Raw genomic sequence first — 19,579 nt, 5'->3', positions numbered from 1 at the left:
GCCTGCGTGCATTCGTTTCCCGCCCAAGGACCAGTGCAGCGGCTGCATCCTTGCCACAGCCCCGCCCAGCAATGCCCTGCCCCCAGAATGCCCAGTCACGCCCCCGTCGTGCCCCGCCCAGCCCCATTGGCGCTACACCACTGTTTGAATCCCACCACCATGGGAACCTGTTACTAAAATTTTTGGATCCCACCACTGGGGGGGGGGGGGGCGCGGCACCATGGAGATCTTGGTGCGGGGTACCTCATTCTCCCACTTGTGCTGCTGGGGTGTTCCAGTAGCTATGAGCATTTCTGTGGCTCAGGGTTGCTCCCTTACAATGCTAATTGTGGAGTGATAGGCCACTCACTAACCTGTGGCTGCAAAACCAACACAGAGCCTTAAAAGTGTGTTTTATATTTTACCTTCAGAGTCGCTTACAACGTTTTAGCTGTTCCAGGAGCCCTCAGTGGGTTAGCATAAAGGGGGAGCTGGCAAAAATCCCCTATCCTTCAGCAGACATTTCCTCTGGATCACAACACAATGTCCTTAGCTTCCAATGCATACTTGCCTGAGACCTTTTGCCAGGTGACCTGGTGTGCGAAGAACAGGTCTGAAGATGCAGTTCTGAGCGTCTTTTCCCACGGCAGACCTGTTTGTTTATTTATTTGATTCATATCCTGCCCATATCCCCGCAGGGCTCGTCCACAGGGGCATAGAGAAGTGGATTATTAAACAGTGGGGCCTCGTCACTGTTCAAGACAGAAATGTTTACAAGATAAGAACAGAATGGCCTATTTGCAGCAGCAGTGTGTGGAGATACAACATGGTTTGTGATTCTTGGTCGTTTAGGATAAACTTGGAGGATGTAGCACTTCAGACACGTTCGTCGGCAGATCAAACTAGTGAATTGAACGCATTGGGCCTATTCTGCCAGCAATGTCAGTTTGCCCAAGGAGTTTCCCCTGATGAAAGCGGCTTTGTCCAGTCTTCATGAGGCCTCCCAAGGACCTGTAGGCTCCTTGCATAGCAGAAGGAGGTCTGTGGAACTAGCAGGTTCGTTGTGGTGAGTCCACAGGAGCTTTTGTCCAAATGTGTCTGTTAGTCTTGAGGGACCACAAGAGACCTCACTTTCCTTCATGCACGGTAGGGAGGCCCACAGAAGTTTCTGCTACAAGAAGGCTATCATCTTCAACAGACTAACTGCTAATCATGGGGTTGCCTTTTGAGAATATGTGCTCTATCCCTGATCTGTAAGGTCTCAGAAGTGAAGCAGAGTTGACCCTGGTAAATGTTAGGATGGGAGACCTCCAAGGGATACCAGGGTTGTGATGCGGAGGCAATGTGATGAAACCGTCTCTGTACCCATCTTGCATTGAAAACTCAGTGGCTTTCTGGAAGTCAAATGTGACTTGATGGGGAGGAGGGGGGGCGGGAAAGTTCTGGATCACTTGTAAGCCTGTTCATCTGTAAGATGCCATCAGTATGGTCCTCTTAAGGCTTCTGTCTCCATTATTTGGGAGTAGGCCATTTCAGCTTAATGGGACTTCCTTCTAAGTAAAGCCAGGCATGATGAGACTTTTGGCTGTTCTTATTGTACCTGAAGAGATTGAGCTGGATGGAATGGACTGGCTGCTGGCCCAGCTGACATGCGAGTGCCTGTTCCCTTCCTCCCTGCAAAACTTAAACCTGGTTGAACACTGGAGTCCGAATTCCCAGAGATTGGGAAGGCCTTGTCCCAATGGGCAGTGCCTTGTCTTTTGGTGAGCACTTCCCCGACACCTGATTAGACAGCCCGCTGGCACCAGACTGACTTTTAACAGCAAGGTTTCCCCCTTTTTAAAGCAAGGACTTAGTAGCGGGCTACTGATATTCCTTTTGTATGTGCTCCTGCTACCTGTGGAATTGGTTTTTGGCTTTTAATTGCAGGCTGCTGCATTGTTCTGTACATTATATTTTTAGCAGGTATTGTCTTTAAATGGTAGACTGCATTGGAAACTCTGCTGAGAACGCAGCACAAGTACATCAATTACCATGACATAACATAAAAATTTAAGAAGCAGCCTCTTTTGTGCATGGTTTTGTACCACTGTGTTTTGCAGCAGTGGCATAATGGTTAAGAGCAGGTGCACTCTAATCTGGAGAGCCGGGTTTGATTCCCTGCTCTAACACGTGAACTGTGGAGGCTTATCTGGGAAACTAGGTTAGCCTGTGCACTTGAACACATGCCAGCTGGGTGACCTTGGGCTAGTTTAATACAAAGCGGAGTCTAAGACAGTATAAATATCAACAGCAACAAATACCCCTTTTTAATGAAACTATTTAAAAACTTGTCGCATGTGAATTGGTTCAGGGATTTCCCATGTGTATATGTGTGTGTTTGTGTTCCAGACTCATTGATTTTGTCCACTACATGTATGGCTTATATGTTTAAGGATATATGTGTTTTTAAATACCAGTAGTTTCATTAAACTGGAGTTTTTAATCCTGGATTAGAGCCAGACAAGGGTATTGTTTGCTGTTGTCAAACAAAAAACAACTTTTTTCTAAAATGATTTCAATAAGGCTCACCAAAAAAATGAGCAGGAGGTTCCAATGAACAGGAGCAGCAGTGGTGTAGTGGTTAAGAACAGGTGCATTCTAATCTGGAGGAATCAGGTTTGATTCCCAGCTCCGCTGCTTCAGCTGAGGCTTATCTGGGGAACTAGATTAGTCTGTGCACTCCCACACATGCCAGCTGGGTGACCTTGGGCTAGTCACACTTCTTCGGAGCTCTCTCAGCCCCCACCCACCTCACAGGGTGTTTGTGTGTGGGGGGGGGGGGGATGGAGATTGTTAGCCCCTTTGAGTCTCTTTACAGGAGAGAAAGCGGGGATATAAATCCAAACTCTTTTTTCTTCTTGCTTGAATGAATACCGGTTGCCTTAACATTCTGCTCTGATTTTCAAAGGCAAATTCAAATGGCCGCTGCTTCCAACGCTACCCGGAACCAAGGGGTTGCCGTGGGGGCGAAAACTACTCCCCCACCCCACCCCGGAAGCCCCAGAGGAACTGAATTCTGGAGGACGGAGCTCCTTCCGGCTGTTGCCCGGTTGCCCAACCCTTCCCCTCCGTGTCTGCCCCGCGGTCCCCGGCCTTCCTGGGCAGACGGGAGGAGGAGAGGCGCGCTTAGCGGGGAAAGGCGGCCTCGGGGGTCTTCTTGGCCCGCCGAGGAGGACCCGCCGCGCTCCCTGGCTCGGCCTCCTCTGGGCATGCGCACTGATGAGCCCTTCGCCGCAGGGCCTCCCCGTGACCCGTTTCCTCTCTATCGCTGCGTGAAGCCAGAGCGGCCTCCTCCCGCAGCCCCGGCCGGACGTCTGTTTCCTGTCGGCGGGCGGAAGTGACGCAGCGGGGCGCGCGGCCGCCGGCGAGGGAGGCGCGCGCAGCAGCAGCCGCGGCGCCGGTGGAGATGGCGTCGCCGGGGCTTCCTTCGTCCCCTCCGGCTGCGCCGCCTTCCCCGCCACCCTCGCCCGCAGCCCCGGCGGGGGCGCGCGGCGTGGTCCCGCTGCGCGTGCCGGCGCTGTGCCTGGCGTGGTACGCGCTCAGCGCGGGCGGGAACGTGGTGAACAAGGTGCTGCTGGGCGAGTTCCCGCGGCCCGTGACCGTCTCGCTGTGCCACGTCCTGGGCCTGGTGGCGCTGCTGCCCCCCCTGCTGCGCGCCTGGCGCGTCCCCGCCGCCGGCCCCGCCCAGCTGCCCCCCCGCGCCTACCCGCGCCTCATCCTCCCGCTCGCCTTCGGCAAGTACCTCGCCTCCGTCAGCGCCCACGTCTCCCTCTGGCGCGTGCCCGTCTCCTACGCCCACACCGGTGAGACGCGGGGGCGCGCCCGGGAGGGGGTGGCTGGGGAGGGAGGGAGGGGAGGAGTCGGAGAGGGCGTGGTGGCCGGCGGCCACCTGGGGAGATGGGCGATGGGGATTTGAACCGGGTTTTCTGGGACTTGTGAGAACCAGGAGCAGCGCTCTGTGTTTCTTCATCAGAAGGGAGAGAGGGGTTGAGAGGAGTGAAGAAGGGTTTTCTACCACCAGAGCCGTAGAATGAGTATCCTTGAGCAGCGTGCAGAGTGCTTGCAGTGGAAAGATGACTCCGTTCAGAACCCTGGGTTGAAACCCCCACTCTGCTGGCCTATCTGCTGGGGTCAACTTTTCGCTGATTTTCCCCCTCCCGCTGCCTGAACCTGTCTTCCAGCTTTTTTGACCCTTCTAACCCTTCTTCCTCCTCCTTCACCTTTTCAGTGAAGGCGACCATGCCTATTTGGGTGGTTTTGCTGTCAAGAATCATAATGAAGGAGAAACAGACTACCAAGGTAAGAGGAATGCCCTGCTAGCAGTCAGAAGAGGCTTTAGGGGATGGGCCAATTGGGGGGGGGGTGTGTCCTGCCAGCCCTCCTCTTCTGTTGTGGAAGGACCTTCTTCCCTTCTTGGGGAGCTGCCCCTTGATGGCCACTCACCTGGATAGCTTTAAAAAGGGCTTGGACAGATTTATGGAGGAGAAGTCGATTTATGGCTCCCAATCTTGATCCTCCTTGATCTGAGACTGCAAATGCCTTAGCAGACCAGGTGCTCAGGAGCAGCAGCAGCAGCAGAAGGCCATTGCTTTCACATCCTGCATGAGTGCTGGACTAGATGGACTCTGGTCTGATCCAGCAGGCTACTTCTTATGTTCTTAAGAGCCATCTTTTCTCTCTTGCAGGTCTATCTGTCTCTCATCCCCATCATTGGTGGAGTCCTGCTGGCAACGATCACAGAGCTGTCATTTGACACGTGGGGGCTCGTGAGTGCCCTCGCCGCAACTCTCTGTTTCTCACTTCAGAATATCTTCTCTAAAAAGGTATCTCTCAAATTTCAGCCTCTGCTGGATGGCTGCATCTGTGCCAGGGGTTTAAATTCAGGATTTTGCCAGATTGGGCTTTGTTACCAGGGCCTCATGGGCATTATCACGCGACTAGCTAATGCCCATTAGACGAATTGGGCAGCTACCCAGAGCATCACCAATGGAGAATCAAAGTGCTTTCATTTTGGGTATTTTCTTGGTTTTCCATTTTGGTGAAATTCTACCCAAGAATCTGCAATTCTACGGACATTGAGTTTTCTGCATTGCTGTCAATGGGGGTTGCAAGCTGGGGGAGGGGGCACATTTCTGAGGGCACAGTCTCAAAACTTTCAGGGTCTCATCAGGAGACTGCCTAATTTAGGATACCCCCCCTCAGGGTTTGAATACCAGTTTGATTCAGGGGCCAAAAGTTATGGACCCTCAAAACTGTAGCCCCCATCTCCTATTAGCTCCCATTGGAAACAATGGGGGATGGGGCACCCCCTTTGGGAGTCCATAACTTTGGACTTCTTGAACCAAACCTCACCACCAAAACTTGGGGATAGCATGGGACAGTCTCCCATTGTCACGCTGAAATTATAGTGCCTGATGTAGTCTAAAATGCATCCCTGCACGCACTTCAATGTCCTAGTGCAAAAAAAAAAAAATTGAGTCATGGTAGAGTGGCTTTGACCATTGGGGGGGGGGGGGGCATCCAACTCAGGTTTTGCCCAGGGCTACAGTTTGCCTCGTTAAGCCTGTGTGTATCACGCGCTAGTAATGCCATTAGACGAATTGGGCAGCTACCCAGAGCATCACCAATGAGAATAAGTGCTTTCACTTGGTTTTCCATTTTGTGAAATTTACCCAAGAATCTGCAATTCTACGGACAGAGTTTTTCTGCATTGCTGGCTCAATGGGGGTTTGCAAGCTGGGGAGGGCACATTTCTGAGGGGCACAGTCTCAAAACTTTCAGGGTCTCATCAGGAGACTGCCTAATGATACCCCCCCTCAGGTTTGAATACCAGTTTGATTCAGGGGCCCAAAGTTATGGACCCTCAAAACTGTAGCCCCCATCTCCTATTAGCTCCCATTGGAAACAATGGGGGATGGGGCACCCCCTTTGGGAGTCCATAACTTTGGACTTCTTGAACCAAACCTCACCAAACTTGGGGGATAGCATAAGGACAGTCTCCTGATGATACGCTGAAATTGTAGTGCTGATGTGTCTAAAAATGCATCCCCTGCACGCACCAATGTCCTGGTGCAAAAAAAAATTGGTCATGGTGAAGTGGCTGACCATTGGGGGGGGGGGGGGGCATCCAACTCGGGTTTTGCCCAGGGCTACAGTTTGCCTCGTTACGCCCCTGTGTATACGGGAGATGGACGGAGGCGTAAAGGTCTGAAACTTTTGAATCCAAAAACTGAGAATAAAATCCCAGTGTGGCATCTTTTATTAAGACCAGTCAGATTGACACAAAACATTGTGCAGGCCTTTAAAGTTGCAGGCCGGTTGTTATAAAGACAAGTGTTCTGGGGAGCACATATTTTAGGCCCTGATGTTACAACATGGTCTTGCAGGCATTTGGAACAAAATATATGCCGGAACAAAGTTAAATTGATCATCTTGATGCTTTGAGATTTTGCATAGCCCAGGGATCATCAACCTTTAACACCCAAAGAGCCATTTGGACCTGTTTTCCACGGAAAAGAAAACACTTGGAGCCGCAAATACTTTTTGACATTTAAAATGAAGATAACACTGTATATATTGTTTTTTATCTTTACACTTTGTATAAACAATTATAGTGTGTTGCTTATGAAATCCACGAAGTGCTACAGAGAAAATTATATTTTATTAGTGGGCCCAGCCACGCATTGCTGTGGCAATTGTCCTTCTCATCACAGTCCGCAACCCACACAGATGTCCATGCAGGTCCAATGATCCCCAGCATAGCCTTTTGGGGTGATCAAATGGAATCCCTCTTTCCCTTTTCAATGCACATCGTTATATGGTGCTGTCTTGTCAGGATGATTGGTTTTTTGTGGGAGGGGGACTAATTGTTCAAGAAAGGTCTGTTGTCACTCTTCTGCCTTTCAGGTACTTAGAGACTCACGAATACACCATCTCCGCCTCCTGAATATCCTTGGGTGCCACGCTGTGTTCTTCATGATCCCAACGTGGGTCCTTGTTGATCTTTCTTCCTTCCTCGTAGAGAATGACTTGGTAAGTTCAAGGATGGCTCAGCGGCTGGACTCTCCTGCTGCCTTAGTCTTGTCTGGATGTTTCTGCCAGGAGTTTGGGCAAAGCTCTGATGCTTGCACCTTATTGTTACTTGCTGCAAACTTTGATCTTTCTGCCTTGTGGCTTCCGGTTTCCATTTTTTTTAAAAATATTTTTTTATTGATATTTCAGAATTATTACAGATTTATAATGTGTACTTTATATACATCCTCCATATCTTTTTTTCCCCTTTTTCCCCTCCCCCTCCTTCTTCTCTTCTTTAGATGCGCAGCAGCAGGTCCATTCTTTTCAATCTTCTTGTCCATTTTTCTTCTGTAATTCCAATTTCGTTTAGCCAGTCTTTAAATTCCATCCAAACTCCTTCATGTCCTTTTGTTTTTCTTGCCATATTTGATTTCTTGACATTGTGTCGAAAATTTCTAATTGTATTTGCTCCCATATATATTCCAACCATTTCTGCATTGGGCTTCCGGTTTCCAGAGCCAGCGCTGAACCCAAGCCTGGGTTATCTGAATAAGTTCTTCTTTGAAAGATGACAGACAGAAGGATATGCAGAAAAGCACGGCAGTTATTTAAAATCCAAATAACTGTAGAGGCAGTCTCAGTTGGAGTGAATGGAAACCCTGATGCTACGTGCATGCACACATACGTATGTGAAGGGCTGCCCGGCAGGGGGATCAGTGCATTATTGCTGCAATGTAGGAACCGCTACGTTTCCAAGAGGTAACACCTAATGAAGGATTCGTAGGACGGATTGGAAATATATGCAATAATTGAAAGGATTTCGGGAAGTATTATTGCAGCAATAATGCACTGAAGAGGAATTGCGAAAACTCTACAGAAGAGCGTATGTGTTTTGCTGATCATTGTCACTGCAGTACGTTCCCATTATTCTCTGAACGCCGAGACTTTGGACTTTTTGCCTTTGTTAGCCACATGGTAAAAATAACTGGCGGTGGACATTTGGACTCCTTTCCAACGCTCTTTGGCGGTGTGGTGAGCTTATGGTGGCTTCATCATACAGAGACTTGATGTGAATTATCCTCACAATGAGACGTTCGATTTATTTGTGCTGATGTAGATGAATGTTTTTGCTTTACTTAATTGTACATTTACATAATGACATTCATAGCTGTGACTAGAATATAGCCATTACAAATTTATTTGCAGTATTCCTTGCATTGGGCTGTTTTTGTTGGGTTTTCGCCGAACCTTTTGCTGTTCTTTGTAATATTTAAGCCGGGTTGAATTTGTCTGTAAAGTGTTTGCACTCGCATCTCCCCAGTCCTCACCTTGTTGCTGCTCTGGCACTTCCTTGCAGAGTTCGATGGCGCGCTGGCCTTGGACCATCCTCCTCCTGGCTGTCAGCGGCTTCTGCAACTTTGCCCAGAATGTCATTGCCTTCAGCATCCTGAGTCTCATCAGCCCGCTGAGCTACTCCGTTGCAAATGCCACAAAGAGGATCACCGTCATTACCGTCTCCTTGATCATGCTGCGCAACCCAGTGACCACCACTAACGTGCTGGGCATGATGACGGCCATCCTTGGGGTGTTCTTGTATAACAAGGTATTGGTTCCCAGGGGGCAGCTGAGAGCAGGGGGCTTTCCCGTGGGGGAACCATGCCCTGTGCAGCTGGGAGTTGGGGTTTGGGTCAGCTTTGGAGTGGGAGGATGAGGTTACCGCCCCCTTCCGCTTTCCTCTGGGCAGGAAGAGTTGCCGTGTGCAACCAATTGGGGGGGCGGGGGGCAGGACTTCTACTTCACTTTCTCGCCCCTTGCCTGAAACTGTGCTCTTCCAGAGTTGATTGGGAGGCCTGCGTGGCCAGTGGAACAGCAGTCTCCATTGTCTGCTTCCTTGTTAGCACGTAGAAAGACACGGGACTGTGGTGTGTGCTCGCGTCTCCCCATCTCTGAAAGTGTTCTGGGTCTAATTACAAGCAGAACCAGAATCAGTGGGGAATCCCTTGTTTGTTTGTTTGTTTGTTTGTTTATCTATCATATTTATATACCGCCCTCCCCCAAAGGCTCAGGATGTTGCCTGTTTTCCCCCTGTACAGTCCTTCTCGTGCAACTGAACATACAGAACTGCCCTATCCTGAATGCTCTTTGGCCATCACAGTTAGTGTCGTCTGCTCAGCCTAGCAGTGGCTCTGCAGGACCTCTGGCAGAGGCTTGTCCTATCAACTGCTGCCCGGTCCCTTTTTAAAGGAAGCGCTACTGGGAACTGAGCCTGAGACCTTTTTTCATGCCAGGGGAATGCTTTCCCAGTGAGCCACTGCCCCTCCTGTCTTCTGCAGGTGCAGTTAGTTGAGTCCATCTCTTGGTCATTCTCGCTCAGTACGCTCCCCTCCGACGAGCAGTTGTTCTCCGAGGCTCCAGGCAGGGAACAGCCTTTCCAGCACCTGATTCCAGAGATCCTTTTAACTGGAGGTGCTGAGGCTTGAATTTGGGTCTCCTTTTCCCCTTCTACACATGAGCACAGAGCCTGAACTTTTCTCAAGAACAGAAGCATTTGGAGTACTGTGTCCAGTTCTGGTCGCCACATCTCAAAAAGGATATTGAGGAGATAGAAAAAGTGCAGAGAAGGGCAACGAGGATGATTGAGGGACTGGAGCACCTTCCTTATGAGGAGAGGCTGCAGCGTTTGGGACTCTTTAGTTCGGAGAGGAGACGGCTGAGGGGGGATATGATTGAAGTTTATAAAATTATGCATGGGGTAGAAAATGTTGGCAGAGATAAAATTTTCTCTCTTTCTCACAGTACTAGAACCAGGGGGCATCCATTGAAAATGCTGGGGGGAAGAATTAGGACTAATCAAAGGGAAATCACTTCTTCACGCTAACGCGGTGATTGGTGTTTGGAATCATGCTGCCACAGGAGGTGGTGATGGCTTCTAACCCGGATAGCTTTAAAAGGGGCTTGGACCGATTTATGGAGGAGAAGTCGATCTATGGCTACCAATCTTGATCCTCCTTGTTCTGAGATTGAAAATGCCTTCGCAGACCAGGTGCTCAGCAGCAGCAGCAGCAGCAGCAGAAGGCCCTTGCTTTCACCTCCTGCATGTGAGCTCCCAAAGGCACCTGGTGGGCCACTGCGAGTAGCAGAGAGCTGGACTAGATGGGCTCTGGTCTGATCCAGCTGGCTTGTTCTTATGTTCTTATGTTCATTTTTCTTAATCAGGCCCTCTCAAGGTTTTTCTCCTTCAAAGGCTGCGGGCTGCTCTGTTAGATGTCTTTATTCACCCTGTCCAGCAGTCTGTAGAGGCAAGCTGGCTGGTAGGTTTTGAAGGCTGGGAGATGTAGCCTTCTCTTGGAATTGTTCATCATGTTAAGAACATAAGAACATAAGAACAAGCCAGCTGGATCAGACCAGAGTCCATCTAGTCCAGCTCTCTGCTACTAGCAGTGGCCCACCAGGTGCCTTTGGGAGCTCACATGCAGGATGTGAAAGCAATGGTCTTCTGCGGCTGTTGCTCCCGAGCACCTGGACTGTTAAGGCATTTGCAATCTCAGATCAAAGAGGATCAAGATTGGTAGCCGTAAACCAACTTCTCCTCCATAAATCTGTCCAAGCCCCCTTTAAAGCTATCCAGGTGAGTGGCCATCACCACCTCCTGTGGCAGCATATTCCAAACACCAATCACACGTTGCGTGAAGAAGTGTTTCCTTTGATTAGTCCTCATTCTTCCCCCCAGCATTTTCAATGGATGCCCCCTGGTTCTAGTATTGTGAGAAAGAGAGAAACATTTCTCTCTGTCAACATTTTCTACCCCATTTTCTACCCCATGTTCATTTCTCTCTGAGAAAATAAAGCTGACAAACTTTTGTTCCGCAGACAAAGTATGATGCAAACCGGGAAGCAAAGAAACACTTCCTTCCCATGACAACAGGGGACCTTGTGAACCTGGAGCGGTACCGGAGCACTCCTGAGAAGTCTCAGAATGGGATCCCATCGTTCACACAACATGAGGACTTCCAGTATGGCAGGAACAACGTTCTAACTGATCACTTTCAGTATAGCCGGCAAAACTATGTGACTGCTTACAACTCCAATCGGTATGATATATAGTGTTTTTGGCAAACTGGTGCAGACTGTTGGCACAGGGTTCCCCCAGGATTCCAGCTAAGGCTTCAAAAAGACATATTGGCCGTATGTGTTGCACCGAGGGGAAGGTCCCTGTGTTAAAAGATTGGAGGGGCGTTTCCCCTCTAAAGTGGAGGCCTCTCTTTACCCAAGCAATTTGTCAACAGAAACAGGACGCTACAGCAAGTTATGTGTGACAACCTTGGATGGAGATGTGCCAAAGAAAGCACGAGGCCCAAACTTCATATCTCTGTTGTTGTGGGTGCTCCGGAACCACTCAGTTGCTGGGAGAAGCAGCCATGTGGCCAGTATTTCAACTTGTAACCCCCCCACCCCGGATCGTGGATTTGCACGCTGCCTTGTTTTGTTCAGAAGCTGCTTCCAGAGTGTAGTTTGCGAAGAGTGGCACTCACTCATCCGCTCTTCTATGAAGTTTCCTGATAAGTGACAGTTGATAGCACTTTCAAGATGGGGTGTGTGTGTGTGTGTGTGTGTGTGTTTGTGAGTAGCTTCCTGTCTTGACCTATGGCACCTGCAACATGGCAAGGGGGTACTGAGAGAGATCTTTGATGCTTTCAGTTCAGATTTGGTTCAGGTGTGTGTGAGACAGAATAGTAATTTGTTGTGGTGGGTTTTCCGGGCTGTGTGGCCGTGGTCTGGTGGATGTTGTTCCTAACGTTTCACCTGCATCTGTGGCTGGCATCTTCAGAGGTGCATCACAGAGGGAAGTCTGTTACACACACTGACACAGTTTGTAACAGTCTTCCCTCTGTGATACACCTCTGAAGATGCCAGCCACAGATGCAAGTGAAACGTTAAAAACAAGACCCACCAGACCATGGCCACACAGCCCAGAAAACCCACCACAACCAGTCGAATCTGGCCGTGAAAGCCTTCGACAATACATAGAATAGTAATTTGTTCAAAGGAATCATGCCACAGAAGGGTTTATTGTCATTAATGTGTTATGTGGACCTCAAAGGCTTCCATTAGATTTCCCCCCCCCTCAAAATCATGAGATGCATCAATTTTTTTCAGTGATCTGGGCAATAAGACACACTCCTCTTTACATATGTGCATTTGGAATAGTGCTTGCTTGAGCATAAAGCCCATTGTTAACTTTCTGCAACGGCCGGGACCTCAGATGCTGAGTGTTTCTGCAGCTTCCCCCATTTTACAGGAAGTTGTGTATGTTTGTGTATTTTAAATTCAATTTTGTTACGCAACGTTATAGAACTTTGGCGTCTGTATTATATAACTCAAGCTTATTTGTTTTGAGCATCTGCTGCTCTGGTTCCTGTTTCTGTTCCTTGGCATATCTTGCCTTTTTCTATTCCTCACCTGGCCCAGATTCCCACTTGTGGAGTTGGTGTGACTGGCACTGCTGGTGCTTTTGTTCACGACGTCCCTGGAGGGTTACCTTGGTTTCTGTGTTTGCCCAGGTAAACAAGGGAGCTCTGGCTTTCAGAAGGGCCCTTTGAAAAACAGTCTGCGTCTGTTCTCCCCCTCTCCACCCCAGGTCTTTGGAAATTCAGCCAGACAGGTTTGAACTGTTCCCACCAAGAGTGTTATTTCCACTGCAGAGGTGCTTCTGAGAAGCTGTCCCAAAGCCTAGTTCAGCAGAGAGGCGGAGATTCATTCTGTGATCGGCTGCTCTTGGGAGCGCCAGAGTCTGGTTAAGAGAGATTCCCTGGTCCTGTTAGTCTCTGGGGCTCCTGTCAGGACAGACTGAATTTTCCATCCTCTGGGGGCTGGGTGCCTTTCTTCCGGGGGTGGGGGGTGGGTCAGCACTGCTTTTGCCCGCAGGTTTTTTAGGCAGAAATGTGTCCTGGCTAGGAGAGGATGAAACGGGGCAAGAGATGATCGTAGAGAAGATTGATGTCATTTAATTTTTTTTTCCTTTTTAGAGGTTGAGTAAAACTTTCCCCTCCTGCTGGATTACACGCAGGCGATAGCTTTAATTCTGCCTTTTCCTCCATCAAAGCAGAAAGCGGCCGAGGAAGACAGTTCTGGGTTTGTGTGTGTGTTTGCCTGCAGAAGCTGGATGGGAGGAGATGCCGTCGCTGGGCAGAAAGTGAGCGTGTGCCTCACGGATGAGCTGGCACCCCAGGCTCCTTAGTTTGTGTGTCTCTTCCTTACCAGAGGTACTGGAGGCGGGAACGCGCTGATTCTGCAGTTCCCATTTCTGTACCATCTTTACTCTTTTTCCCATTTTTTTGTCGTAAAATCTTCTCCAGGTTGTGACTGTTTGGAATTAGAATAGCTGGTTAGGATGAGGAATGTTTGAAAGAGCGGGTGGTAGAGAGGAGGCCTGAGGGAGTACAGATGGAAAATGCTTTTTCATCTTGTGCCTCCAGACGGCTATCCTGGCACCAAGGAAGAGCACGATTCGGTTCTCCTTGATCTGTTCCTTAGGTGTGTGGCTTTGCTGGCGAGCTGCCTGCGGGGGCAGGAGGCAGCTGAGAGGGTGCCCCCTCCTTAGGCAGACAGCCGGCTCCTGGTGGGAGACTGCCCCCTCCCCCCGACTGCTTCCCCTGGCAGAGTAGAGGGCGTCCAGCCTTATCTGGACATGCTTCAGTCTGGGGATGGGCTGAGCGACTAGTAGGTGTGCCTGCCCATTTATACCTGTTAATTGAATAGTCTATGTCAGTGGTGGCGAACCTTTGGCACTCCAGATGTTATGGACTACAATTCCCATCAGCCCCTGCCAGCATGGTCAATTGGCTATGCTGGAAGGGGCTGATGGGAATTGTAGTCCATAACATTTGGAGTGCCAAAGGTTCGCCACCACGGGTCTATGTGTTGCTGTCCTTTTAGAGCTGAATATATTTCAAACTTGTGCGGTCTCTATTACATAGAGAACCCAAACAGATGTCAGGAACAAAGATCGGACATTTTCAACAAAGGGGAAAAAAAACCTGCTTTTGAGTCCGAACAAATGATGGGGCCATTTCCCTCCTTACAGTTGGAAGACCTTGCTTGTTTTAAAAATACAAACACCTTTTACAGAAGTGAATGAGCTGTATGTCTGTGTGTGTTTTGCCACCACAGACTTCATGCGTATGGCAACCTTGACTTTGCGAAATGCCAGTACCAGGATGGCCTGGATATGTAAAAACCACGTTTGTGGGTACTGTTGGTTGTCTAGTAGGAATGAAGAGGGTCTGAGACACACTGGAAGGAGTGGGGTGTGAGGGTTCATAAATATTCAAGTAGGCGCAGTGTTGGCGAGACACTTATGGCAATTTAGATGGGATTTATGGACTACAATTTATCAGCTTTCGCCAGCATGGCCACCTCGGCCATGCTGGAAGGGCTGATGGGAATTGTAGTCCGATAACATCTGGAGATGCTCAGGGGAAGGTTCGCCACTCACAGAAGCAGGGTCTTTTGTGGCCAACGTAGCATTCAGATGATTGGTGCAGAACTCAAATGAGGTCGAACAGTGGCGGGGGTGGGTGGATGTTTGCTTAAATGATTGTTATGACTTGGGGGGTGAGAGCTTTACTTTTCATCTCTTCTCCTTGGTGTTAGTGGGGGTTTCAGTGTGTGTGTGTGTGTGTGTGTGTGCGTGCGTGCGTGTTGCAGTCTCAGATTCAGAATCTCCCGCTGGCACTAGGCTGGTCCATCACTTCTGCCCTCATCAGGGGGGTCCCTTTTCAAAGAGAGAGGCCAGCTGAGGATGTTCTCAATGCTGAATTTCTGGGCCTTGGAGGGGCAGAATCTCTCTCTAAATGGGTTATAAATAGTATTAGCCATTACTGAACAAGGAATATGTTATTAAGATGGGTGTGGATGTACAGATTATGTATAAATGAAGGTTGCTCCAAGCCCAAGTGGGGTGAACTTTCAAGTCAGTGTACAGCAGTGGAGGGATTTTTTTCCAGAGTGGTTGTGTTTAGCCAGCAGGAGCTAAACAAAGCAAGTGTCCAGAGGCACCGGAGAGGTTTTTGCCGGGATATAAAGTGCCGCTGGACCCTTGTTTTTGTTTCGAGCCAGAAAACGTAAAATCGGATAACAAGCTGTTCTAGAATTGTGCTGAAATTTAAAACATTTAAATAATGCCAAATCTTGTAAAATGAAAGTCTGTCTTGGTTGAGTCTTTTTGAAAACGGGTATTATTCCGGGCTAGAGATGAAATTTCCAGAAACCGAAGCTACAGGAAAGAATTTCAGAGGGCAGCCACATGGGGGGAGCGAAATACGATGCTCTACTTGCTTGCCTAGCAACTTGAACTAATTTTACTGCTTAACCCTATAAAATGTATCATATATAACTTACTATATAAAATTGCAATATGTGAAATGTTTATGGAATTTAAAATTTATAAATGCTGGGCAGGACTCCTCAGTGCCCTGACCAGGCGCTGGTGCAGCTATGTCTGCTCCCTGAAGGTTAGTGAACAGTTGACAGATTTATCTAGGTCAGGGGTAGGGCCAATTGGCCATGCTGACAGAGGCTGATGGGAATTGTAGTTCCTGAACATCTGGAGAGCCGCAGGTTCCCTACCCCTGATCTAGGTTGACCAACAGACCCAGAGCAGCAGTGGCGTAGGAGCTTAAGAGCTCGTGTATCTAATCTGGAGGAACCGGGTTTGATTCCCATCTCTGCCGCCTGAGCTGTGGAGGCTTATCTGGGGAATTCAGATTAGCCTGTACACTCCCACACACGCCGGCTGGGCGACCTTGGGCTAGTCACAGCTTCTCGGAGCTCTCTCAGCCCCACCCACCTCACAGGGTGTTTGTTGTGAGGGGGGAAGGGCAAGGAGATTGTCAGCCCCTTTGAGTCTCCTGCAGGAGAGAAAGGGGGGATATAAATCCAAACTCTTCTTCTTCTTCAAAGAGGCCAGTGTGGTGTCCAAGACCATGGCAAGATGGTCACACAACTAAGATTCAGAGGGGCCACCAGGAGCCAGTCATCAAAGTACAGAAATACCATATAACAGTGGTGGCGAACCTTTGGCACTCCAGATGTCATGGACTACAATTCCCATCAGCCCCTGCCAGCATGGCCAATTGGCCAAAGCATGCTGGCGGCGGAGTTTCGATGTGGGGAATTGTAGTCCATAACATCTGGAGTGCCAAAGGTTCGCCACCACGGCCATATAACCAGAGGCGGAATTCAGCTAGTTCACACCGGTTCGGTAGAACCAGTAGCAAACTGGAATGCCACCACCCCAGACCAGCTGCAGGTCAGGCCTCCCAGCCCGAGGTGAAAGATGCCCAGCCCACAGCTGCCACCTTCCCTTGCCCAACATCAGAAAGGGGGGAGGGCATGGCAGGGGCAAACTGGTGGCCGAAGTTTCAGAATCCCACCACTGCGTATGCCCCTTTTCTGCCAAGTGAGCCACCACCATAGACATATATATATTTGGTGAATGGCGGGGGGGCGGGGGGCAGTGGCCAGACTGAAGGGGAGGAGACTCTGTACATAAACACTTGGTTTCCATGTACTGTCGAAGGCTTTCACGGCCAGAATCACTGGGGTGCTGTGTGGTTTCCCAGACCGTTCGGTCAGTATTCTAGCAGCCTTCTCTCTGATGTTTCGCTTCGTATCTAGGGGCTGGCATCTTCAGAGGAATCTTCGATGTTGGGAAAGCAAGTTAGGAGTATATATACCATGTTAAGATTGTCCAGGGTGGGTGAAGAAACATTGTCTGATGAGCATGAAGACAACCAGGTCAATAGTTGAGGGCATCTGAATAGAGGAAAGTATGAGTAACAAATGAAGTCTACAGCATGGGAGTAACAATGGAGATAGCAAGGTCACTGGTGGGAGCATCTGAATAGAAGTATCCTGGCCTTTGTTTCCTTTGTCTATGGTCATCCTATGTTTGTGTGGAGCTGGTTTCCACATTTGGAGCTTGGTTTCCACATTTGAATCTGAGGAACTGGTGGCCGTGTCCATGGATGGGAGTATAGAAATATGCGTCGGTGAGGTCACCACAGAAAACCAATCCCAAGCGTGAGGAGGGGAAGGATATTAGATAGGGACAGTGCACAGAACCAACAGAGCCAAAGATGCTTATTCAGGCGCCTGAGGTCCAAAACAGGTCGTGTACTTCCTGGCTTTTTATGGATGAGGGAATATCTTTGTATGAGCCAACGGGCCCGTTCTAACCTCCTCACAGCCCCGCAGGCTTTGATCCAGCCTCTTCCACTGCAATCGTCTCGCAAGCTTCAGCGAGAGAAGAAATGAAAGCAAGGGAAACCAATTCTTTTCTATAACGAAGTCCAAAGCCTTTTATTTGCTGTCATTTGAAATCACAAAAACAAACCATCCTTCAAACAGTTCCAAACGATAAGGATTGGTTTCAGTATAATGACCAGGAGTCAAGGCTATGTGCTGAGTGAATCACTCGCAAAACAAACTTACTTTCTTTGCTTTCCCCCTGCCTTTATTTTGTCTCCTTTCTTAATCAGCACCAGCTGTGTTCACTCTAAGGCAGTGATGGTGAACCTTTTTGAGACCGAGTGCCCAAACCGCAACCCAAAACCCACTTATTTATCACAAAGTGCCAACACAGCAATTTAACCTGAATACTGAGGTTTCATTTAGAAAAAAACCAGTTGGTGAACCGTATAGCGCATGCTACTCAGGAGTAAGCTTGAGAAGGTGATAGTTGGTGGCTTTAGCTTTGAAGCAAATCAGTAAGTAACTCTTTGCATTAGGTGAATCACAACCCTAGGAAGGTTTAATACTTCCAGAAGCTAAAGTCCCCATTGCCAGCAACTGAGCTTACTCCCAGGTAAAGGATCGCGACTTTAGTTCTTCCACATGAAAATCAGTGGAGTTACTTAACAGGGGTTACCTACACTGCTTCCCCAAAACTAGGTCTTAGATTTAATGCTGTAATCGGTTCAGTGGCTCACAGGCCAGCCCTAGATGGGGGGGGGGGGATTCTGTTTATGCAGTACCCACAGAGGGTTCTTGAGGTTACCTCTGGCACCTCGGTGGCTATAGTTTGCCACCACCGCTCTAAAGCAATGATTATTTTATCTCCTGCCAGCCTATCTCCGACTCACCGCAGGACTTCGCTCTAAGATGCAACCGCATCCAATCATGCAACGCACGCATCCCCTAACAGCATCATCCATAGAACAGCAGTTCTCTCCAACCTATAGGTTAAGTACCCCTTTGGAGGTCGAACGGCATTTTCACAGAGGTCGCCAAGACCATCTCCCGGAAAAGCCATGATATTCGAATGGCCTCGCACCGAGACACAACACGGATAAGCGGTGGGGCACCACAACATGGTGATTGAAACCGGTTGAGAAACAGGAAACAAAGGGTGGGTGTCAATGGGAAGTTCTTACTAAAATGGAGAGATGCTTCCGGGAGCGGTGTCCCCCCGCTGATCCGCTTTGGACCAGTGCGCTCTTAACCCGGTATTCATAAAATGACCTGGAAGCAGGGGTGGGTAGCGGTGGCCAAGGATTTGCAGACGATGTACCATGTAGGGTGGTGAGAACCACATAAAGGATTGGGCGTAGAAGAAGCCTGCCGAGACCTTGATAAATTAGGGTGAATGGGCCTGCGGAAGTTCTGCAAATGCGCAGTTCACCAGCAAAATGTAAAAGTGATGCACATAGGAGGCAAAATCCAGAACCTCACATACACGCTACACAGGGGTCGCGCTACTCGGGGTCACAGACCAGGAAAGGGATTTAAGCGCCTTAGCTGATAGTTCCATGGGATATGTCAACTCAATGCAGTGACACATGAAAAGAGCAAACTCTATACTGGGGATCATTAGAAAGTTGATAATAAAACTGCAAGGATTGTCACCCTTATATATAAACCAAGTGGTGGGCACTATGTCAGTTCTGGTAGCCCATCTCAAAAGGATATTGAGGAGATAGAAAAGTGCAGAGAGAGGGCAACAAGGATGATTGAGGGACTGGAGCACCTTCCCTAGGAGGCTGCAGCGTTTGGGACTCTTTAGTTTGGAGAGGAGGCTGAGGGGGGGATATGATTGAAGTCTACAAAATTACCATAGGAGAAAATGTTGACAGAGAATTTTCTCTCTCTCCCCACATGCACTACTAGAACCAGGGGGCATTCATTTAGAAATGCTGGGGGAAGAGTGGAAGGACTAATAAAAGGAAACACTTCTTCCATAGCGTGTGGTGGGTGTTTTGGAATATGCTGCACCACAGGAGGAGTGGTGGTACTAACCTGGATAGCTTTAAAGGGCTTCAACAGATTTATGGAGAACTCGATCTATAGCTACCAATCTTGATCCTCTTTGATCCGAGTTACCGTCTATGTAGCAAATTCCAAGGTGATGCAGGGAGCAACAGCCTTGAAGAAGCCATTGCGTTCATCCACCATGTGAGAGCTTAAAGGCACTTATAGTGGGCCTCATGATGAGAGCTGGACTAGATGGACTTTGGTAGTCTGATCCAGCTGGCTTGTTCTTATG

At 49.0% G+C, this 19,579-nt stretch overlaps 1 protein-coding gene and 1 long non-coding RNA gene across 2 annotated transcripts; both read left to right on the top strand.

Annotated features, from left to right (window-relative positions):
• The first annotated feature begins 3,364 nt into the window (after positions 1 to 3,364).
• On the top strand, positions 3,365 to 11,190 carry SLC35E1 (solute carrier family 35 member E1). Its single transcript, XM_048497521.1, has 6 exons — positions 3,365 to 3,824; positions 4,250 to 4,320; positions 4,707 to 4,844; positions 6,928 to 7,053; positions 8,393 to 8,638; positions 10,906 to 11,190. Exons 1-6 carry the CDS (start codon positions 3,428 to 3,430, stop codon positions 11,137 to 11,139), a joined length of 1,212 nt encoding a protein of 403 aa, XP_048353478.1. The 5' UTR covers positions 3,365 to 3,427; the 3' UTR covers positions 11,140 to 11,190.
• Positions 11,191 to 12,007: 817 nt separating this feature from the next.
• Positions 12,008 to 15,238, top strand: LOC125433129. Its single transcript, XR_007244599.1, has 2 exons — positions 12,008 to 13,947; positions 14,533 to 15,238. It is a non-coding gene; the product is annotated as an uncharacterized LOC125433129 (long non-coding RNA).
• Positions 15,239 to 19,579: the final 4,341 nt, after the last annotated feature.

Source organism: Sphaerodactylus townsendi, linkage group LG05, assembly GCF_021028975.2.
Source record: "Sphaerodactylus townsendi isolate TG3544 linkage group LG05, MPM_Stown_v2.3, whole genome shotgun sequence".
NCBI classification, from domain to species: domain Eukaryota; kingdom Metazoa; phylum Chordata; class Lepidosauria; order Squamata; family Sphaerodactylidae; genus Sphaerodactylus; species Sphaerodactylus townsendi.
This window is presented reverse-complemented; position numbering and strand designations above follow the sequence as displayed.

What these genes read in the sequence shown, in the direction of transcription:
- SLC35E1 (XM_048497521.1), top strand. Translation starts at nt 3,428, where the DNA reads ATGGCGTCGCCGGGGCTTCCTTCGTCCCCTCCGGCTGCGCCGCCTTCC. An exon ending in CGTCTCCTACGCCCACACCG is followed by an intron (nt 3,825 to 4,249) that starts GTGAGACGCGGG and finishes TCACCTTTTCAG; the next exon opens with TGAAGGCGACCATGCCTATT. An exon ending in GGGTGTTCTTGTATAACAAG is followed by an intron (nt 8,639 to 10,905) that starts GTATTGGTTCCC and finishes TTTGTTCCGCAG; the next exon opens with ACAAAGTATGATGCAAACCG.